This window comes from Cydia strobilella, chromosome 11 (genome assembly GCF_947568885.1).
Source record: "Cydia strobilella chromosome 11, ilCydStro3.1, whole genome shotgun sequence".
NCBI lineage: Eukaryota > Metazoa > Arthropoda > Insecta > Lepidoptera > Tortricidae > Cydia > Cydia strobilella.
In genome coordinates this window covers 13,922,718-13,947,300 of record NC_086051.1, presented here as the reverse complement: position 1 = coordinate 13,947,300, position 24,583 = coordinate 13,922,718, and the positions used below count along the sequence as shown (strand labels likewise).

The 24,583-nt window shown below is 41.6% G+C and overlaps 2 protein-coding genes across 3 annotated transcripts in view; both read left to right on the top strand.

Moving 5' to 3' along the window:
* The window catches only part of LOC134745608 (armadillo repeat-containing protein 8-like), a 37,686-nt gene extending 25,226 nt beyond the window's left edge, over nucleotides 1-12,460 (top strand). Inside the window, exons 14-15 of one of the 2 annotated variants that reach the window (XR_010128195.1) lie at nucleotides 5,230-5,397; nucleotides 9,692-12,460. Coding sequence is in view for 1 of the 2 variants with exons in the window: in XM_063679696.1 (XP_063535766.1) it covers nucleotides 5,230-5,269 (40 nt within the window). In the remaining variant the exon portion in view is untranslated. Of the gene's footprint in view, nucleotides 1-5,229; nucleotides 8,806-9,691 lie in introns of those variants that run through there. The other variant, XM_063679696.1, reaches the window with a different exon arrangement.
* LOC134745644 (protein JTB) overlaps nucleotides 1-24,583 on the top strand; it is a 112,648-nt gene that overhangs the window by 56,612 nt on the left and 31,453 nt on the right. The window lies entirely within an intron of this gene.

Genomic DNA, 24,583 nt, shown 5'->3' with positions numbered 1-24,583 from the left:
TCAGTATATACACTAGCGGCAGGCAAGGCTCGCGTCGCTCGGCGTGCTGCGCGCGCTGCAGCTGCTGCGCCAGCGCCGCGACCACCAGCTGCACGACAAGTCAGTATATACACTAGCGGCAGGCAAGGCTCGCGTCGCTCGGCGTGCTGCGCGCGCTGCAGCTGCTGCGCCAGCGCCGCGACCACCAGCTGCACGACAAGTCAGTATATACACTAGCGGCAGGCAAGGCTCGCGTCGCTCGGCGTGCTGCGCGCGCTGCAGCTGCTGCGCCAGCGCCGCGACCACCAGCTGCACGACAAGTCAGTATATACACTAGCGGCAGGCAAGGCTCGCGTCGCTCGGCGTGCTGCGCGCGCTGCAGCTGCTGCGCCAGCGCCGCGACCACCAGCTGCACGACAAGTCAGTATATACACTAGCGGCAGGCAAGGCTCGCGTCGCTCGGCGTGCTGCGCGCGCTGCAGCTGCTGCGCCAGCGCCGCGACCACCAGCTGCACGACAAGTCAGTATATACACTAGCGGCAGGCAAGGCTCGCGTCGCTCGGCGTGCTGCGCGCGCTGCAGCTGCTGCGCCAGCGCCGCGACCACCAGCTGCACGACAAGTCAGTATATACACTAGCGGCAGGCAAGGCTCGCGTCGCTCGGCGTGCTGCGCGCGCTGCAGCTGCTGCGCCAGCGCCGCGACCACCAGCTGCACGACAAGTCAGTATATACACTAGCGGCAGGCAAGGCTCGCGTCGCTCGGCGTGCTGCGCGCGCTGCAGCTGCTGCGCCAGCGCCGCGACCACCAGCTGCACGACAAGTCAGTATATACACTAGCGGCAGGCAAGGCTCGCGTCGCCCGGCGTGCTGCGCGCGCTGCAGCTGCTGCGCCAGCGCCGCGACCACCAGCTGCACGACAAGTCAGTATATACACTAGCGGCAGGCAAGGCTCGCGTCGCTCGGCGTGCTGCGCGCGCTGCAGCTGCTGCGCCAGCGCCGCGACCACCAGCTGCACGACAAGTCAGTATATACACTAGCGGCAGGCAAGGCTCGCGTCGCTCGGCGTGCTGCGCGCGCTGCAGCTGCTGCGCCAGCGCCGCGACCACCAGCTGCACGACAAGTCAGTATATACACTAGCGGCAGGCAAGGCTCGCGTCGCTCGGCGTGCTGCGCGCGCTGCAGCTGCTGCGCCAGCGCCGCGACCACCAGCTGCACGACAAGTCAGTATATACACTAGCGGCAGGCAAGGCTCGCGTCGCTCGGCGTGCTGCGCGCGCTGCAGCTGCTGCGCCAGCGCCGCGACCACCAGCTGCACGACAAGTCAGTATATACACTAGCGGCAGGCAAGGCTCGCGTCGCTCGGCGTGCTGCGCGCGCTGCAGCTGCTTCGCCAGCGCCGCGACCACCAGCTGCACGACAAGTCAGTATATACACTAGCGGCAGGCAAGGCTCGCGTCGCTCGGCGTGCTGCGCGCGCTGCAGCTGCTGCGCCAGCGCCGCGACCACCAGCTGCACGACAAGTCAGTATATACACTAGCGGCAGGCAAGGCTCGCGTCGCTCGGCGTGCTGCGCGCGCTGCAGCTGCTGCGCCAGCGCCGCGACCACCAGCTGCACGACAAGTCAGTATATACACTAGCGGCAGGCAAGGCTCGCGTCGCTCGGCGTGCTGCGCGCGCTGCAGCTGCTGCGCCAGCGCCGCGACCACCAGCTGCACGACAAGTCAGTATATACACTAGCGGCAGGCAAGGCTCGCGTCGCTCGGCGTGCTGCGCGCGCTGCAGCTGCTGCGCCAGCGCCGCGACCACCAGCTGCACGACAAGTCAGTATATACACTAGCGGCAGGCAAGGCTCGCGTCGCTCGGCGTGCTGCGCGCGCTGCAGCTGCTGCGCCAGCGCCGCGACCACCAGCTGCACGACAAGTCAGTATATACACTAGCGGCAGGCAAGGCTCGCGTCGCTCGGCGTGCTGCGCGCGCTGCAGCTGCTGCGCCATCGCCGCGACCACCAGCTGCACGACAAGTCAGTATATACACTAGCGGCAGGCAAGGCTCGCGTCGCTCGGCGTGCTGCGCGCGCTGCAGCTGCTGCGCCAGCGCCGCGACCACCAGCTGCACGACAAGTCAGTATATACACTAGCGGCAGGCAAGGCTCGCGTCGCTCGGCGTGCTGCGCGCGCTGCAGCTGCTGCGCCAGCGCCGCGACCACCAGCTGCACGACAAGTCAGTATATACACTAGCGGCAGGCAAGGCTCGCGTCGCTCGGCGTGCTGCGCGCGCTGCAGCTGCTGCGCCAGCGCCGCGACCACCAGCTGCACGACAAGTCAGTATATACACTAGCGGCAGGCAAGGCTCGCGTCGCTCGGCGTGCTGCGCGCGCTGCAGCTGCTGCGCCAGCGCCGCGACCACCAGCTGCACGACAAGTCAGTATATACACTAGCGGCAGGCAAGGCTCGCGTCGCTCGGCGTGCTGCGCGCGCTGCAGCTGCTGCGCCAGCGCCGCGACCACCAGCTGCACGACAAGTCAGTATATACACTAGCGGCAGGCAAGGCTCGCGTCGCTCGGCGTGCTGCGCGCGCTGCAGCTGCTGCGCCAGCGCCGCGACCACCAGCTGCACGACAAGTCAGTATATACACTAGCGGCAGGCAAGGCTCGCGTCGCTCGGCGTGCTGCGCGCGCTGCAGCTGCTGCGCCAGCGCCGCGACCACCAGCTGCACGACAAGTCAGTATATACACTAGCGGCAGGCAAGGCTCGCGTCGCTCGGCGTGCTGCGCGCGCTGCAGCTGCTGCGCCAGCGCCGCGACCACCAGCTGCACGACAAGTCAGTATATACACTAGCGGCAGGCAAGGCTCGCGTCGCTCGGCGTGCTGCGCGCGCTGCAGCTGCTGCGCCAGCGCCGCGACCACCAGCTGCACGACAAGTCAGTATATACACTAGCGGCAGGCAAGGCTCGCGTCGCTCGGCGTGCTGCGCGCGCTGCAGCTGCTGCGCCAGCGCCGCGACCACCAGCTGCACGACAAGTCAGTATATACACTAGCGGCAGGCAAGGCTCGCGTCGCTCGGCGTGCTGCGCGCGCTGCAGCTGCTGCGCCAGCGCCGCGACCACCAGCTGCACGACAAGTCAGTATATACACTAGCGGCAGGCAAGGCTCGCGTCGCTCGGCGTGCTGCGCGCGCTGCAGCTGCTGCGCCAGCGCCGCGACCACCAGCTGCACGACAAGTCAGTATATATTCACCTTAAAGTTTTTTCTTTATTTAGAAGCAAACAGTCTCTTATATAATAAGTTGTTACAATATAGGGTAATAGACTTATAGACCTACAGCAAAGATAGATATAACTCCGTAATAGATGGATACAGTCTAAGGAAAAAACGTGCCTCGAAAATCACGAAAATTTGATTCTCGATCAGAGGGCGCCACTAGTTTTGGCCTACACTCGTATAGAGGGCGTTGACGGTTTCGTTTGTTATTTATAATTGTAACGCATATCAGTGAAAGAACATGGGTCAAAAACATAAAAATAATTAATTCAAATAAAAAAAAACATTTATCCATATTTAAATACATTTTATCGTATTTTTATAAATATTTATTTTTAGTTTTAAAGTGTGTCGACAGATGGCAGTGAATTTACTGGGGTTACAAAATTTACTATGACAGTACCGCTCTAGTATAAGTTACTCTATGTCTACAGTTTCCTACAGTTTCCTTAGTTAAAATTGGTTCGATAGAAAAGAAACGAAAACATGTTTAATTTTTATTTATGTTCAGTTGTATATCGTTACGTCTATATTTATGCAATTTTGGTATAAAATAAGAGGGATCTGAGAAACAAAATTTTTAATAGAAGTATATTTACAGAATAATTGAGAAAAAGGTAAAAATCCGAGCCATGGCCAATATCTTCAGTCGCAAGTTTCGCGCAGCGCGCCATATCTTTTGTTTCCTTCTAGTTTCCTGGCTTAAAAATATAATTTTCACATCACCTATTCGAAAAGGGAACTTTTCTTCCCTGCTAGGAGGGATCAAAGTGGCACTTTTCTGTTCAAGGACATTTTGTTGCCAGTATGAAATATTGACACAAAGACATATGAAATTAGTATGCATATAATCGATTACAATTTCTTTATAATCGATTACGTGCATACAATTTTCTAACTTAAATAATATTTTGTTGTAATTGTAAACAATAAATGTAATTAGCATATTTTAAAATAATTAATTAGCGTAATATTTACAAAAAAACGTAAAAAACATTCGTTTAATAATTTAATTTTTATTTTGACATTTTAAGTCTTCTTAAACGCAGCCATACTTGTCTATGCAATTTAAAGAGTTTATATTTAAAAAGTTTTGTACAAATATTTCACAAAGCATAATTATGCGGTTCTGTATTGTGTATAAATTTGTAAATACTTAGTTTAAATCAAACCCACAAGTAAGGCATGTAAGTTTTATTTTGATTTTAATTTATCAACACGAGACGATTCTTATGAGTGTATAAAATCAAAAGCGTTGTGTTATTGTATATGTATACTCATACTCGTATATCCGTCGAAACGTTTACGTAATTTCTCTTCGCGCGGCTTGCGGGCACTGTTTTGTCAAAATCCGAGCGGAGCCGCGGGATCATGGAAACTATTTGTTGTACTCATATTTAAGTACGTAGGGGCATTTTTTTCCAATTGAAAATGAAAAAAATGAAAAAAGTTTATTGTGTAAATTTAAACATACAGTAAATCACGACCCTGTGTCCTGAGCTAGGAAACCCTGTATTACAGGACCCAGTTTCGTTATACTTTAGTCAATTGTTGAAAAATTGCACCGAGTCTTGTGTCAGGGGTTCAGGGGGGGGGGGGGGCAATTGCCCCTAGTGCCCCCCCTGTATCCGCGCCTGGTACAGTCACGTCTGAAAATATCGATACGGACAAAGTGCCAGAAGTATAGGTATGTACCTATACTAAGGTCGTGTATACATATTTTTGGAACTTTGTCCGTATCGATCTTTGCTTAAAATAATAATGTTTTGAAGCCTAATATATGTATGTAATTTCCTCATAGGTGATGTGAAAAGCATTATGTGTTACATGGTAGCAAAATTATTTTCACCTTGGGCGTTAACACTTGAATCCCTCACTACGCTCAGGATTCTATTATAGAATCCTTCGCTTCGTTTAGGATTCAATTGTACGCCCTCGCCGTAAATATGTCATTTTGCTCTCTTGTGACACAATCTACTATTGTTTTCAGAGTGAAGACGGCCCTGGCTCAGTTCAGCGATTTCACATAATACCGCCGCAGCCCGAGGCGCAAGCGACCGCGACGCGAGTAACTCGAGTCTCTCGAGTCCCGTCTCGAGTCTCGAGTCTCAAGCCGCGAGTCCCGCGCCCGAGGTCCACATGTGATAGTCCACGGACAGTGAGTTTTCCAGTCATACAGTAATTTAGTTTTCAACGTTAACGTAAGCCAAAGTAACGACGCTAAAGTAAATTTCGTTGACGGCCTGTTCCTATCTCTATCGCACGCGCATAATTATTATTACTGTCCCGGTCGCACAGTGGCATCATGGGCAGGACAGGAATATAAATACCCGCTTGCGACAAAGATAGGAACAGGCGGGTTCTTCGTGGTTAGCGTCCTTACATTTAGGACTAAGGTTTATTGTACATAGCTAAGTTCGCTTAATTGTTATCTCGTCTTATGAAACGTTATTGATTATTTATTTTTATTATAAAGTTGACATTAAATGTCTACTCGAACTAGATTCGATAGGAGCATTGCCGAGGTGTTGAAAAATTTAATTAAATTTATTGACTTCAAAACTAATTGGTAATAAATATCACATATTTCACCGGTTTTTTAAACCGCGTGAAATATTGAATACTATCACGTGTCCAAAATACACGCTTTGAAAATTTTACTAAATTAAATTTTTCATATTTTAAACTTAAAGGTTGTTTTCAACGACAGAGGTGCTAAACCCTCGTGTACTTCAGGCTGGGGTGTACAATGAATTGTCAGTAAAAATAAAATAACATCAGTAAATAAAACCGGACAAGTGCGAGTCGGACTCTCCCACCAAGGGGCACTTTTTAGTATTTTTTGTTATAGCAGGGACCGGACAACCCTTTCCGCGATAAAACCCTTTCAATGGGCGACACTTAAACACGGCTAACACATTGAAAGACTTTCCCTTTTGAACTGCAAGCCCATTCATACTCTTACCTTTGACTAACCCTTACCGAAAAGCTAACCAAAAATAAGGCTAGCTCTTAATAAGGGCTACCCTTATCTTTAAGCGCTTTTTATAAAGGTTTCCCTTTGCGTGAAAGAGACAGGATTAGTATATATCTACGGTAGTGTATGAAAAGGAAAGAAAATACGTGCCTAGTCAAAGAACACCGCCGTCACCGCCGACGATCGCTCGGATTCGAAGTAATGTGTGCTTTATGAACAAGGTAGACGACTTAAATTAGCACGCTTATATGCTAAAAGGGAAGCCCTTTATAAGGCTAACCCTTATAAGCAATATGCAAGGTGTTGGTAAGCGGATGATAAGGGTTTTGTAAAGGGTATTTGGGCTACCGATTACTCAAATGTGGTAGCTTTATATAAGGGTTTTTAAAAGCAAAACAAAGGGTTTCGTCTGGCAAAGGGTATGGTGAGTTAAGCCTTATGCAATACCCTTATAAAACCGCGATAAGGGATAGCGGGCCGGTCCCTAGCAGCAACAGAAAAACAACATCTGTGAGTTCATGAGATACAGCCTGGTGAGAGACGGACAGACAGATGGACGGATAGCGGAGTCTTAGTAATAGGGTCCCGTTTTTACCCTTTGGGTATGGAACCCTCGGTGGGTAAGTCCGACTCGCACTTGTCCGGTTTTTGTCTTTGCTGGCTTGTAATTTTAACTGGCATTTCTTTGGCCCTGGCTTTACATTTAGTGAAGTAAAGCGTAGTCAAACTACAGTAGTGTAATTTTTTATCAACTTAGGTATTGTTGGCTATTGGATAATGCGAGTGACTGTATTTTGGGTAGCTTTTGTATACGACTCTACTTGCTAAGCTTTTGTAGGCGTATGACATCCTTCAAGAATGTATAAAAAATTAGAGTAGGTTTGTGTCGGTCATGAACTAAGAACTGTTAAGAGTCCCCGGCCAGCTCGGTTCTCCATACAAACGTAGTTACGGTCTCGAATTTAAGTTTTTCATACAAAACTTGTTTTTGCTCTATTTCGTTTGTTTTAAATACTAGAGCTATATAAACTAATTACAGACCTAATTATACCTCATGTTATTGTTTGTGCAAAGTTTTATGACAATCCAACACGTAGTTTTAAAATGAGAACGAAACTCCGTTCGTATGGTGAAATTCAGCCGAGTTTGCCGGGGACTCCTAAGAATGAATCCCGTGAAGGACCGAAAGGAACTAAATCTTTTTGCGCGCTCCTAATCGGTCTTTAGGTCCTTTAGTTCAGTGGGATTGGAGAGCGCTTGACTAAGTGAAACAGAAAAAGGACGGAACGAAACGGTTCATAATGTCGCTAGCACAAGTGCGAACGAGAGAAAAACGACGTGACACGCCAAAGTATGAAGGAAAATCAAATATTATTTATATATATTTAGTTAACAAAGATTGGAAAAAAATCGAGTGTAAAACGTGTAAAACCGATTCTTATTTATTCCCGGCTCTCAACAAATTCAACAACCGAACTGAACTAAAGGAACTAAAAGATCGAACTAGTTCGTTTGACCGATTGACCGAGAGCGGAGCGCTCTCTGTAGTGACCGAGCAGGCACAAGCCTAAATTAGAGCGAAATGTACAAAAATATACGGTGACAATTGCATGAATGACCAATTGTGAGCCAGGATAATTGATAATAATTCGCAACTTTAAGGAAATATAGTAAGGCAGGGATAAAATGTCGTCTATAAAAGACTGTTTTAAAGGGCATTCGAGCCACTTCAATCTTAAAAACACCTAATTTCAGAAATTCGGAGCAAGTTTAATGTGTCTTTCTATTAGCGGATCTTTTAGCCCCGCCCTACCTTATCATTAATTGATATTAATAATAATGGCCTCTTAATAATACTCTATGTTACCAAACATTGTATAAATATATGTTTATTTACGCTACAAGTTGGTTTAAAAGCTCAGTTCAACACATTTTATAGTATGCTTAATGGTTCGCGTCTTTCCTGTAGACATCGCAAAGTTAAGGGAATTTAAAGCTAGTTTTTACGCTGCACCCTTACAGGCGGGATACATTTTTTTCAGTACTTGAGACTCGAATAAGAAAAACAAGATAAGTACCAGAGCCGTTAACTTTTGTTGTGTTGTCCACAGAAGTGACCTTTTTCTAAAATGTGTTTGACCCTCAAATACTATGACTAAAAGAGTATTTGCAAAATCAACTTGAGTTGACTGACTGACATTAACTAAAATAAACATGCTGTTATAGTCGGACTAAGCTAACTGTTATGCAATTACTGAAGTAGATATTTATATGACTATACTAAAAAAAAAGTGACCAAGCCTTCCAGTGGCGGAGGCCGGATTCGAACCAGCGTCTCCTCTCTCCAGCTTACGCGGCTAACGCCCTGGACTTCTAGACTACTCGGCCACGGCGGTACCCGTTCCAATTTCTCGAGTATATGATCTCTTTGATATAGGTCTCTTTGACCAAATCTACGTCCGAGCAGTACGTGCTTGCACCTCTTTGCGAATACCTTACGGGATTAGAGTTTTGAATGATTCACGGTTAGTTTCACTAGACTTATATTGACCGGGATATAGACCGTGATTACCTTTTGTAATAAAAGGAAAGGAAGGAAGGAAGGAAGGAAAGGAAAGGAAGGGTATACAAAAGGTAATCACGGTCTATATCCCGGTCAATATAAGACCTTACGGGATTACGATATAACGAGAGAGATGATGCTGCTGGGAGTTTCTGCAATGATAAAATGTGTAATTGTCAGCATGGAAAACAAATTTCTTTATAATTTCTTCACACTTTGTCACGTCAAAGGCAGAGTTAACTTGGTTCGACTTTAGATGACCTAAGACAATTCATTCAAACTTTATTCAAACTACAATTTTATGTGACTTAGCGCCACTTGCACCATCCCATTAACCCGGGGTTAACCGATTTCACCATTAACCCAGTGTCAAATTGTACTGGCAACCATGGTAACTCCAGGTTTAACCGGTTAACCCCGGGTTAGTGAATGGTGCAAGTGACCCTTGGTGGATTTTATGGTGGCAAATGTATAATGTGAAAATGGAAAGTTTTGTGCAACTTCTATAAAATGGAAAGTTTTAGTTCACTCTGAATGGAATACTCATTAATATATCGATTTACAATTGGATTGGTGTTGAACATGTAACTAATTAAAACCAATGTTGTGGTCCATCTACCTCAATGAATTTATTGTAAGTATACCATTCACTGATTTTAACCTATTCTTGGCAAATAAAATAAACCCCAAGATCATGTTTCGCATGTTCCAAATAGAGCAAAATTAATCAAAAAATATATAAAGGGAGTTAAATTGTTTGTGTGTATAAGATATATTGCCAAGAAAAGGGCAAACTCGTGTTTTATAATAAGTCACTAATTTAGGATTTTGTCTCATTCTTATAGGTACTACATAACTTCGAAAATACAGTGATTTCTTAATCCAGGGGTTCCCAATCTTTTTGATTTTCAGTCCGCGGCGCACTTGCAAGTTCGGCGAAGTTCCGCGGCGCCCTAACCTAGCTATTCGAAATAGAGGTAACATGATGGGGAGGATTAATTGCCTCACGGCGCAGTTTGGGAACCCCTGTCTTAATACAACTGTCAACTAAATATGAACACGGCTGTAAATACGCTTAAGATGTAAATAAATATTTAAATAATATTAAGTAAATACATTGAGGTGATGTTTCGCTATGCTGTTGTCAAAAAGCTACGTTTTTTATAAATTTATAATATGGCCGATCAACTTTTTCTTGATGATTGGTAGGTGTTGGTAGACTCGTTTTTACGGGAGTCTGCGCTAAAAACTCTTGTCGTGACTTTATTGAGTCTTTTTTAAGGGGCTACCCGAGGTTTTCATCGATTTTTGACAAGTTTTGAATCGTATCTCCTACTTTTGCACTATATAGAATTAATATGTATAGAATTATAAGACCAACAACAACAACGGCTATCGGTTCTTCAATCTTTTATCTCCACTTTTGTCTACCGGATTTTGAAAGAAATGAATACCTTATTAATTCATATTTTTTTAAACATTGTCAAAAAAAAAAAAACACTGATTGCTGTGAAAGATCACATATATACGAAATCTACATATTTGGGTTCGTCTCTAAAAATTTGTCGAAGGTTTTAATTTTAAACTAAATTACACTAAAGTTATGGTCAGAAAACCAGTTTTTTGGCCTAAAATTGTTCAACTTTGATGCCAAATATCTCGAAAACAATGAACTTTGAAGTAAATATGGGTACAATATTGCTTAAAGCCGTTGCTGTTAATATGATAAGCTACAAAAAACATTTGAAAACTAAGGGCTTTAGATCGAAGGTCATTGGGGCGTGGGATCCCCTTAAACTATCACACCATTCTATCACGAATCGTGATGGGTTGAGAGGGTAGCGTGCGGGAAACTGCGAAGTACCCTAATTTCTGCAGTGCCAGACGAAAGTCTTGACGAGTTTTGTTGCCAGTAAGATGTTCTTTTACAATTTACCGAAATAATGTGTTCATGATGATAACATACACAAGAAAAAGTTGATTAGTAGGTACTATAACAGATGTATATTTCGTTATTATTATTGAAAGTGTTGCAACACGTTAATGTATTACGTGAGACGACAAATGTTATCCAATGTGGCTACCACCAGTTTGGCACTGACATTAACGCTATCAAGAACGTAACTTACTTTCTATGCATCTCGCTCGTACTCGCATATTAGTGCGAGCGAGATGTATAAAAAGTAAATTACGTAGATGTTAGCGTACCTATATGTCAGTTTTGACATTGTCAGTGACTCATAGTACGGGTGCAGGTACGACTACGGATTTGCTGGTTACGAAAAGTTTACCGAAAAGTTGGAAAATTTCTTAGAAATTTCGGTAAATTTAACAGGAAACAGAGGAAACTTTCATTTTGAAAATAGAAAAAATTATTCCCCAGGATACAAAAATATGAGAAATTTCCAAATTTTTTCCATGAGGAAATTTTGCAACTTGACAAAGTTTCCGACGGCACATCATATTATCTAATCGTCTAAACCGTCGGATACTTTAATACTATCTCATCGTTTGTCAAATATATAAATTGACTCATCATTGATTGATTGATTGATCCATGCTCAGAAAAAGCAAATAAACGTTATACGAAAGCAATAAGGTTATTTGGATTATTGTAAGAACCTTGCGGACCTTGCCCTTTAACCTTTAATTCGACACCATCCAAAATACTCGACAAAACCTTAGACCCGTTTTTTTGCTTTTTTCTCCTAATTATAATCAAACTTGAGTGCGAAGGAGGTTGAACTCACGACCTTGAGTGTTTGGTGTAGGTTTATGCAGCTATTTTTGGCGCTTTGGATATAAATAGGTATCCTTGGCAAAGGATTATATTATAAAAAAAATATTATATTATATTGTTCCTAAAAACATGGCAGTTACAATCTAAGTCGTATTGCAACTATGTATCGGCTAAAAATATGATTTTCTAACACTAGCTTTTTATGTAACTTCGCAAACTATCTTATGTTTACTCTATGGGTGCCGTAATTTTTTTTAATTTTGTCTTAAGGATCTACCTGTTAACTAAATTATCGTTAATACTTGTTCTAATTTTTATTTCTTAAGACTATTTATTAGGTGGGCGTTTTTCTAAAATAAATATTGAAAACCTGATTCTCACAGATCCTGCGTTGTCAGCATGGTTGCATTTGTATCACCTGTCACTATGCCTGTCACTTTCGCACTTACATACTTGTTAGAACGTGACAGGCATGGTGACAGGCGATAAAAATGCGAATGCCAAAAACGCCTATAGGGGTCGAGAAATTATGCAACTACCGGTACTAGGCCTTTGGCTTCAAGTTGGCCGCAACCTCCCCCTGCACCACTCCGCCACCCAGGCCCGCTTAGTACTGTGACGTCATTATGTAACGGCCAACTCGAAGTGAGCGGGCAATAGACTGAAGTACTTAGTTTGCCAAGTAGTCCAAGTACCATATTTCATAGTGTAAACTGGCAATCCGTAAGTTCGTAACCCTTATTGTAAATGCATAAGGTCGTTAATAGTGTTGCTGTATTATTTATAATTTGTGACTGATTCAAGTGATATGGTAGCCATAATTCTGCCTCACAGTTTGATGTACATACAATTTTTATTTATTTTTGCTAAGTTTGACATTACGGGAGTCTCAAATCATGATTAATGTTACATTTTCTATGTTAATATGAAAATATTGCAATTATTGTGGTTTTATTCCTTTAACCATTTACTTCCTTGTGAACACTTTCACTTTTACCCCCTTATTAATAAAACTTTACAAGCATCAATTAGTTAATTTATGTTATATACCTTTCTTAAATGCGTAAGTCATAGATCAAGACAAACGATTAATATAGCTAATTTAGGCTTGTCGAGCGTTTATGAATAACGCCATTATTACGACCTGGGTGCTTAGCCAAGATGCCAATTGTTTGCGCTACGACAACGAAACTTTCTCTCAATCACTCTTATAATATTAGTGCGGTAGAGAGACAGAAGCGTTTCGTTGTCGTAGCGCAAACGATTGGCATCTTGGCTAGGCACCCTGAGCGGCGAGCGTCTAGCACAACGTTCAGCGGAGCGGACATAGTGGTGGCAAGTGGCAAAGAGCTGAGTCAGGCCGCTAGATACATTTGCATTTGTTAAATATTAACGGTAGAGCGCCGAACGGCCCAGCCCTCAGCACGCCCCGCTCAGTCCACTCAGGTGGTACAATTAATAAAAACACTACCTATTTAATTTCCTAAGTGTAGGTAAGTAGTAAATAAAACAAAACTGTGTCAAAGACAAATGCGCACAAACATGACCTGTTTCCAAACTGACCCTTAGCAAGGGTCGGTAATGACCTCTGGGTCACTGTCATAAAACACTGGAACATGACACTTGGCTATTTATAGCGTACACCGGTCCCTGCTCATTAGTGCGCGTCGGAGGCAGCGACTGCGAAAATAGGTACAAAAGGCAGCGGTGGCATTGTAATGACGCGTTATAATGTTTTGGATGTCATTATGCAATAAGTGTGGTTCTCATGCTATAAATAATATTTGCTCTTTTTTTGTCTTGTTTCTGATCACTTTGTCACGATTGTTGTGTTTGTGTCAAACCAAAAAGTCTCCCTGTGATTAAGATTCAATAAGATACTACAAAAGCGTTTCGTCATCTTTTCAAAACTCCACTCATCACAGACGTTATAGCCGATATCCTTACAACATAATGTAGGTACTAAAAAAGTACCGAACTTCAGGTGTTAATCTGATATGAACTAGGTAAGGTCAGTATGGGTAAGTGTAGCTACGAGGCACGTGTAACTGACCTTCATATTACGTAAAATGATTGAGATTTTGATACTGCTATAATCTGTTGTCATGAGTAAATAAACTATCAATTGTCATTTATTACTAAAGGTGACGTTGTCAAGCAATTTTGAGATTATCGTCATTTTGAAATCTCACATTTTTTTAAATACGAGTTGGAGCCTACACGTGGCATAGAATGAGTGACTGGGAAAGTGTGTCTCACTTGAGGCAAGTGTGACTGTATGTTACACTTGCCCCGTATCAGAGATCGTAAACAATGCTTTTTTGTATCATCAATGACTAATAGCTTTTGCCCGCGACTTCGTCTACGTGGAATTATTAATTAAGGTACCTACCTTATTTTTTATTTCACCGGTATGTATTATGTCTAATAACCGTAATTCGCCGGCTGAGACAACAAGCGCCACAGCGTTATGAAGTGTGTTTATTCCTATAAATGGAAGGTCATTTTTGTTTTGTTCACATTTTTTTCTTCAGTCGTAAATTTATTCAGGCTTAACTGCAACACATAAAATAAAAAGCTTGGATCAACAAATATTATTGGCACACTGTCAGGTTTTGTAGCTTTTATTTGGCAAACGTGATATTTTTAAGATTTAACTGGGAACCGCGCGAAGCTCTGTCTGAATATCATTTATCGGCCACAAAATAAACGTGACTAAGTGATTGAATATATGAACAGGGCATTTCTATTTAAAGTTGTACCAACAATTTTTGTGTTAGAATTGGATTTTTTTTATATTATTTCTCCTCAGTATCAGATATACAGCTATCAAGCGCTTTTCCATTTTTACTAAGAAAAAGTGTCCCCAAAATTTTTGGTCCCTTTGGTTACGAGTTTCAACACAAGTAATACAACCTTCTATGAACATAACAAAACGAACAAAAAATATTTTTGAAATTTTGGGGACCCTGTTTTTCTCGTATTAGGATTGAAAGAGCTCGTGACTGAGTGGAAATAATATAAAAATTCAAAAAACTAAAATGCAAGTTGGGGGTTGGGGTTACATTACAACGTAAAATAGAAATACCCAACAATTTTTTTAAGCGGGAAGCTTATCATTAATTCATGAAGAAGTCACGTGACGTTTGTACGGAGAAGCGGCTGTCCTCTATACCTCGTTTTTGTTAGCATTAGAATAGACTACACAATCTTGACGTGTCTATTATTACTTATGAAACCAAAAGAATGTAAATTAACATTTATGCTTTAAAATTGTTACATATTTGCTGTGACTTAATTTTCAAAAGTGTGGTTCAATAAAGAGTCGTCTAAATCCTGTAGTCTTTTTCTAATGCTAAGCAAACGAGGTTACCTATATCGTTTTAGACATCTGCATACGCCTCTAATGTACGGTTCTGTTTAATCGGTTTCGTGTTACCCCGCTAGCAGTAATGAGCAGGAAACTGACCCCTTGAGCCGCCGCTTTGAAAAATGGCTAATTTGCGCAGTTTTCAGCATTCCCTGACTCACCCTCAAGCTCATTATTGTCAGTTCGTGCATGTTTGGGTCACACAAATTAGGTGTCGCAGCATTTGTTGTCCTAATGTATCTATTTTGTATTTCAATGTACCTATTTCCTAAAAGCCTGGCTAATCGAGCGGACGGGAGGTGCGTGCCAATTTCAAAAATATGATCTAGATTTGAGATTAATGCATCTTAATGCACACTGTATTACCTAATTATTAGCGCAAGTATGATGTACTGGGATTAATAACAAATCAAGATAGTATTTTTAGGGTTCCGTACCTCAAAAGGAAAAAAAACCGGACAAGTGCGAGTCGTACTCGCCCACCGGGGGTTCCGTACTTTTCAGTATTTGTTGTTATAGCGGCAACAGAAATACATCATCTGTGAAAATTTCAACTGTCTAGCTGTCAAGGTTCATGAGATACAGCCTGGTGACAGACAGACGGACAGTGAAGTCTTAGTAATAGGGTCCCGTTTTTACCCTTTGGGTACGGAACCCTAAAAACGTATCGTGCATGGTATCGGACTTATCGGCTACGAACGTAGCCCGCAGCTCGCGCTGGCAGTGAATGCTTTAATAAGCTTTTCGTACCTCGCCTACCTACTGGCTGACCGCTTGCAATAAAGTTCAACGTAAAGCATTGTTATAACTTGAAGCGCCGACGCGAGTCTAACGAGTCCTCACCTCATTCACTGGAGCCCGATTCACATTTAACAATTGTTACATACCTAAGGGTTTAAATTGGTTTTGATACGACCTTGAAGATCGCTTACGCTGTTTGATGTATGCGAAATAGAGTGAAAGACGTGCGTGAGATGAGCGCCAATCATCAAGACTAATTGTCAAGGTCGTGTCAAAACCAGTTCAAAACTGTACCAAATTGTTAATTTAGACTCTACCTCCTGGTCTACACTAGTAAGTACTTCAGTCTACATCTGCTACGAGCTACACGCATTCGAGTAAAAGCATACGACTCGGTTCAATTAGCGTACGTCCCGTACACTGCGAATGGACTAATGTACACATCTTACGATGAAGTGCATTTGGGATAATCCGTTTCCCAGATGTACTGGGTATCCCTTGTAAATTAAAGTTAAAGGAATGCTTGGAGGAGAATTTTAATATTTTGTGAATAGGGGCAATCCGAGAGATTTGTTCAGGTGGAAGACTTTATTACCATACTTATATTTACAGTTTTTTATAATATTTACATTTTATAAAAAAAAAACAGGAATTGTTCGTTAAGGTGTAAAATATTGGAGTGCTGATAAAATAAATAAAACCAAAATAATTATGGCACTTTTTTTCATGGTTCTCTGACAAGTCTCAGATTCTCCCTAGCTTAAAGCAGTAACTTGGTACAACACCTGTTGTGATTGTGACGTGATAATCGAACGAATCGTACTCTTGTTGCAATGTACCTTGTCGTGACGACCTTGCCCTTCCAAGTCTGCGCTAATAATACCTATATGTACACCTACACCCGTAAAGGTAAGCGATGCAGCGCCACCGAGTGCCTCTTGACCTTGCCCCATCACTCAAGCAGATAGGTATAGGTTGGGTATAGGTCACCGTGTTAAATTGGTTAAAGATAGGTAAGTTAGAGGTACGGTCGCTAAAACAAAACTGTGATTTTATAACATGCCGATTTACTCATGTTTTCGCGCGACACTCACACACATGTGTGCACAACTACACAACTTTAAGGTTGAGCTGTGATGGTTCAAACCCGATAATAGTATGTAAGTATGTATGCATGCGAAATTGGCTCATCATGAAGTAACCGTTTTGTTTTAAGCGACCCTACCTTTTTATATCTGCCAACAGTGCCAACTCTGTGGGGTGCCCTTCTAAAACAGCGCTTATGTATATATTATAAGCTTAAATAGGCCGTCTTTCTAGTGAGGTGGAGATCAGCGAAGATTAGAGGGGACGTGCCAGAATTAGTTGATTCCTGCTCGTTTCCTCTTATCTCCGTCTCAGTGGAATGACAGTCATAGAACCTTCAAAAATCCTAGATTCGTGTCTGATTCACGAGTCCATCTTCTAAGGTAGGTTACTCTGCACAGGCTTTGAAGTGAGTACATAACACAACAGCGTTTGCACAATGTGTGAGAGTGCAACGTCAAATCGACGTTTCACTCTCACACATTGTGCATTGTCAATTTGACGTTTATGACAGGCACTTCCACACTACTATGTTACTGCAAAATCTGTAATACACAGTTTGGTTGGTCGGACTCTAGCTTGGGTACGGTGACAGATGTCATCTCCATACAATTTGTAACATATGAGATGACATATGTCACCGTACCCAAGCTGTTTGAAAAATATTGTAAAGAAAAGAAGCATTTTCACTTTCGCAATGCTTGCGAGTATCAAGGGATTTTCAATTTTCCTAAAAGGGACAAAACAGCGTTAGCTGCGATACGCTGCTCCGCTGAGCCATCTCACACGACTTCTGAAATCTGATTACGGGCTTTATTCGGATTCCGAACAACGCGACATTTGATGTATCAAAATGGTATCGAAAACATCTTGGTCACGATGCTTCGGAAGTATGGATGTTCTCCTTTACAGCTGGCATTTCTCATCAGAATCTCGTGAAGTTTTGTGAGCATGTAGAATAATTATAATTTATTTTAATTTTTTATTTTATTTATTTGGGGCATCAACAGCAATACAAAAAGTAATACATAGCATAGTGAACAGAAAACATAGCCAATAACAGATGTCTACAAAAGTACAACTATATGAAATCTTTGTGGATTAATTTTTTAGATTTTTTTTCAAAATGACGGAGTCCAGGAGGTTCGAGCAGTGATCAGCTCACTAGTTCAATAATTTTGAAACAGCACAATACACGGGAAAAGTTCATGCAGTTTCACCATCACCAGCTTCGTCAGTCATCGAGAGTTCTGACACCAAATGGGCTGGTGAAAGAAAGGGCTGGATTTTGAATTAAAAACTAGTTAGTTAGGACGAGCACAATAACGGACGAACAATCATGTCAAAATCTTGGATCGAAGAGTGTCGTTATGTAGACACAGCAAAAAATAAGCAATTAAAAAGAAATAGTCCGGATGGGTGAAGCTGAAGATCGTGCAGTCTGAAAGGCGTACTCTGGAGTACCAAATGGCCGAGGACCGTCTGGACGCCCTTAGGTACTGCTGGAGAGACGAAGTAAGTTTATTATTACTTTCATGCGGTTGCTACTAGTTCTTGCGTGTATCCACGTGACTGATGACTCATCACTCATCAGTGATGAGTGTGTGCAGTCGAAAGTCAAGTCATTGGTATTGTATTTTGTATTCTGAACGCGGCCGACGTATTTTAACAGCGCTCTGACGAAAGATGCACTTTGCACTTACAAGGCGCTACGTGAGTATTCGTTTGCTTCGCTAAAGACCAAAGAGCTACTTATATCGTCGTGCAAAAATCGTCTACATGCAGTGGAACTAACTCATGCAATTCGTGCATGGATGATCTTGTATTCATAACTAGAATATAAGTTTATCCTAGGAATCAACATGCAGTAAAATCAATTGTCCGCCGACCTAGCCACGCCCGTAACCAATCAAATCGTTCCTAATTAGAAAGCCAAGTTCACGGTGGTCACCTGGTGGCTGGTGGCTGGTGGCTGGTGGTGGTGGTGTGGTGGTGGTGGTGGTGGTGGTGGTGGTGGTGGTGGTTCAACTGGTCAGTTGAAGGCATACTTACTAATTGGAACGATTTGATTGCGTAACCGACTTGACTGGTGAATGACATGCAGTGTTTATTACGCATAATTTTGGGTGAATAAATTATAATGTTATAATTTTTAGGGTTCCTAAAAACGGGACCCTATTACTAAGATTCCACTGTCCGTCTGTCCGTCTGTCCGTCTGGCACCAGGCTGTATCTTATGAAGCGTGATAACTAGACAGTTGAACTTTTCACAGATGATGTATTTCTGTAGCCGCTATAACAACAAATACTAAAAAGTACGGATCCCTCGGTGGGCGAGTCCGACTCGCACTTGTCCTCTTAACACAAAATCATCAAAAAATAAAGTTAGTCTCATCTTTACCTTGTTTGCGTCAAAGTGAACCTGTTCGCTCTTAGGTTTTTTCGATCAAGTCTACACAAAGAGTATATAGCTATGTACTCACTTAGTTTCTGTAATAGAGCCCGCGAGGCTAATGGAGTGAGACGTCAGCGTCACAAAGGCTGTTAACCGGCGCGTAATCTGACTGTTGTTAAAAGCAAGCCGACACAGATGCACCAAATGAGTTCCGCATGAAACCGTCCAATTTTGCCTAGCGAATTGTCGCCGTCTTTCATAAACATCTATCAAGAACATAAATATATTAATATATGTTACCTCTTTACGCTTAAATCCCTGAACCGATTTAGATGAAATTAAGTATAGACATACTATGAAAGGATATGGGATAGTTTTTATCAATCATCATATAAATATGATTCCACGCAGACGAAGCCGTAGGCAGAAGCAAGTAGTAATATAACCACAAAACATCTTAAGATTGTCCTGTTTAAGTTATAAATGTAAGTATGTTCATATATATTTAGGTAAAATCATCCCTGATTTTGTAGTGGGAAAATTTACCATTTAGGCAAGAAATTAACAGTTTAGAGAGTACCTATCTCTCTGAATCTGACCTTCCTGTTTCATACACAACTAACGTCCTCCACGTCCAAGAATATGAATAATAAATATGAATAAGTCATCAAGTGAAATCGAGTTAAGGATAATCGGCTTTCTAAATGAGCAGAACGCACGTGCCCGGAAAAAAAACGATGTCGCTCTTAGCGAGTCAGGACCAATTTCCTGGATGAATATTGCATTTTTTGCCTACAAAGAAGCTGAGATCGAAGAATTAAAAGCATCGCGACAGGCCGTTAGTTTAGGCGGTTACACACTGCGAATACCTACCGGGAAACGCGAATCCGTAATTTCGCTATCTGCCTCTTTATCGCTCGAATATGCAAGAGTGACAGAGATGTTAACGAAATTTCGAGTTTTTTGTTTCGTGATAGACCCTCAGATTGTGGCAGTGGCGCCACCTACGCAGAGTTTCGCGTAATATACCCTATACAATGGGCTTGGCAACTGTCAAAGGTGGCAAATAGCGCCATCATAGCTTGTTCTATGAGATTTGGCTTAAGGGGCGCTGGATCCAATCCAGGCATACTATTCCAAAAAAAAGAATGACACAATTCTAGAGATTGATAGGACTAGGATAGCTGTGCTAGGATAAGCTATGCTGGCGCCATCTGTAAAGTTCTTTGACCGGTCAACCCCATTTTTGTTTTATGTGAAATTCAGTCTGTATCGACTTATAAAATACGTATAAAATCGACGCCATGGTTCCTAAGAACAGATGTCGCTATCTCTCATAGTTTCTGACTTCTCCCTACTGACCCATTTGGATCGATCACCCTGTATATACTCATGGACAAATTTAAAGGAACGCAAAAAAAATATACTAATTTTGAAATTACTTTAGGTAATCCAGTAATTAAACCTTTTTTTGCGTTCCTCTAAATTCGCGCCACCATTTTTAAATTTACCGCCTTTTTCTGATAATAAATTTGACTTTTTGGACTTTTATATAGATATCCATTAAATATCTCTTAACCGCTCCACTAACTCAAAGAACTACCGCTTCCGGTCGGCTCGTTAGCAGCTCCCCTAACCCCAAAGGCTATTATAACGACCAAAGAATATTTTTAATGAGCTTTTCATATTACTTTTCGATGGTCAAAGTTTTCTTTGAACTCCGTAATGGTTGTTTTTCTTGGCCTAGTTCAACTTCTAAATTGCCCGTTATTACTTCACAAGGCAATTCTGTGCATTATTTTGATTTTTATTCTGTTGCACAGAGTTGAAAAGTTACGCTTTCACAGTTCTAGAGAGTTTGAAAGCGAGTTATTCTATTCTCAATATATAGTAGGTATTAAAAAATTTTGTGATATATTTTTCATTTTCTTTGTATAATGAGAGTAATAATGTAGGTACTATTTGTCTCGTCTATTTCGTCTAAATATTTACACGTATCTAATCCGCTGTTTCATCATTTCGTGGATATCATGCTGTTTTGTTTTCTATTACAGACTGAATTACTAAACTTTTCGACCCCGTTTTTTCTTCGCTAGTCACGACTGGACCCCTATTGTAGCAGGTTGTGTTTTACTGGCAGCCATAACATTGCTACCGGAACCGCTGCCGGGGGACCCTTTAGGTAAGGACTCGTAAATAACTTAGTAAGAACCCTGTAGTACATGCCACGTTACCTAAGAAAAAGATAGTATCATGAATCATCGTAGGTAATAATAAATATGGTCAAATTTGAAATAGGCCACAAGAGTCGGCCGTATGGAAGCACGTCAAATCAGACAAAAGAGGAGGAGAGATGAACCTTAGTCCGTGTTCGTGTATGATATATATGTTACCGTAAAAACCCGCTTTTAGTGAAAAAGCCTTTTAACTAAGGCGTTTGGCAAAACTAGCTTTAACTAGGAAAAAGTGTTTTCACTAAAAAAGGGATTTTCACAGTAACAGCCGCAAAAGCACGATCACTTAATGAATGAATTACTTGATAATATGTCCATGCAATTTTGCAGCTAGCTGTATATTAAAATTATCAGTTTATAAATATTCAATCTAAATGTGAGGTGGTTTTCACTAGTTTATCACAAGTATTCCCGGGTTTGTTATATTTATTTAAAAAAGTAAAGTTAATTATATTTTATTTTAAGTCAATATTTACCAACAAATGTCCTATATATGGTTCAACGTGTCCGTTAGCTATGTATTTATACAGCCATCGTTTACTATTAGCCATCGCGGCTACAAGTACTCGTACCTTCCCCATGGGCCTCGTAAGCTCTCCGGTCCGCCAACTGCACGATGTCACACCTAATCTATTTAGTATTTATGCATTTCTGGTACAAATTTGCCACTTCTGTCCAATATTAGGTACGAGCGCCAATTTTAAGGTCGGCCGCACATGTCAGGTTCTCACGCCGGGTTTTAGATTGCAGTTTTCGAACTATAGGCGAAGACGCTTAAACCGCTAAGCCAATTTAGAATGAAATTTGGTATGCAGATAGTTTGAGGTCATAGGTTTTTATCAGTCATCATCGTCATAATCATTCCACGCAGACAAAGTCGCGGGCAGAAGTTAGTAACTCATAAGGGGGTATAATGTTAGACTAAATATTTATAATACATTTCTCTGATTTCAACATGTTTTTGAAGATTTTAGAGTAGGTATTCAGTTCTGGCCTAGATTGGAAAGTTTACAATATAAATGGAGCTCGTATCTAACTCTTTGGAACAAGACCTTTTACTTTAACTTTGAAACTCGGATTGATGGACTAACATCTTGAAGTAAGCTTTTACCTACTATTCTCAACTAGTAGTAGTAGTAGTATTATTATCGAGTCTAGACTTAGGTAAGTTATTAACTATTCGTTTTGGTTCTCGTCTTATAGGCTAGATGTGGATACAATTCAACAAAAAAAAAACTATTTTATTTCAACTACAGTCTACTCTCTTTAATTCAAACCAGCGATAATTCGAACCTAGCTCTCTATAATTATTCGAAGTTATCACGAATTCCCTCTCTAGAACATCTCTTTATATTTCGAAAAAAATCAATACATTTTTAAGCACTTGGTAATTCGAACAAAAAAGTCATCGCTACGTAACAAAACGACGCGTTAATTCGAACTCATAGGCGTCAAACACTCGACAATTCAAAATTATCAGACTGCAGACACGACATTTTGAGACAAGTTCAAGATGAGTATCAAGAGACATCAGAAACTTTGGCAGAGGTGTCAGTAGAGGAAGCAAGTGCTTCATTCGACCCATTAAAAAGCTTCTGTATACAAAACGGCACCGATGAAAAAGAATTTCAAGCACTATTTCTGATAATAGCTATTTACGATACTTGTGCGGAAAAGAGGAAATTCGAAACGAGTGGCGATAAATTAAAACACGACCGCAGGGAGTGTTTTAAATCGACACGAGTTGCGAATTACCTATTCGCACGTGTATCGTACAACGTTTTACAGTACATATGGCCCCTTAAACTTTCGACATATGCACGAAAAGTGCTCTTTTACGCACTAGTGCGAGAAAGTAGCACCATATGTACTGTAAAAAAAGTTATTTATCAGTCTCATCTCTGCAATGTGTTTTGAAGCAAACTAATATCTTACGCACACAGACATTTTACACAGATCTTACACACACTTACAGACTTCTTCCGAAAGACTAATAATTAATTCACGTTATTCCTAACTTTCTGATAAAGTTAAAAAAATAGCAGTTAATAATTGAACATTAATTCGAACTTTCATATTTTCTCTCTCAAAAATTTCGATTCATTTGATATTTCAAACTCGATAATTCGTAATATTTTAAAAGTCCTTCGAGTTTCGAATTAACGAGAGTCGACTGTATCTACTAAAATAATTTTTTGATAAAAATAAATCCAATACGGCGAAGAGTAAAATCATAATAATTTCCTGTCATTCCAGGCGGGGAAATGAAACAGTATTTTCACTTTGGAAATGAAACAATATTTTCTACCTTAGTTGCCCATAAGACGGGGACGGGGATTACGTCACTTTTCAGCCCTAGGATTGAAACGTACCACTTTCAGCCCGCTTCATATAGATAAATAATGACCCACTTTCAGAGCATGATCATTAAACAGTTAATTCACGGACTAACCTGTCTCGTTTAATCTGTGTAAACGATCATCGATGGAAACATTCCAACTTATCATTATTTATCTTTGTACCACACACATTATTATTTAGCAGAACGGGACCTAATCGCGACGTTTCGACGACCGTCGAAGGTAAATTTAAATACGCGATTAAGTCCCGTTCTGCTAAATAACAATGAGTAAAAATCATGAAAATTTAAATCAGTGTAGGTACCACATACATTCGTGTTCTCAAATTTACTAAAACCGTGGCATGCATATATAACTTCAAAATAACTTTACCTTAAGTACAATGACAAAAACAGTCCATATATCGCGCGTGGTATGTGCCAAGGCAACAGTGGTATTTAAGTCATCGTCGCCGTAAATACCCGCGATAAGCCGAAGTAGGCCAGCCAAGACTCCTTCAGCTGCCATAATAGGCCATTTTCAGCTCTTAGTTACCAGTTAACACTGAATTATAATGCGACAATTGGAAAATGTACCATCTCATCCAGTAGCCATCGCGTCGCGTTCTATAACAATTATATCTACATAAGTGCGAGTATGACACACGACTGACACGACACGATAAATTTACGATATAAGCGCAACGTATATCATATCCCGACTTGTAGATTTTTAAACACATTTGTCTTGACCGAAATTCCAACTCAAATATTTGACTAACATGCGTTAAAAATTATTTCCCAAAAACAACTTTTACCAGTCTCTATGTAATCGCAGCTCTCTACAACTTAACTAAATTATATATGAAAAGGGAGCGTGGGCTTCACCTGTATATAATT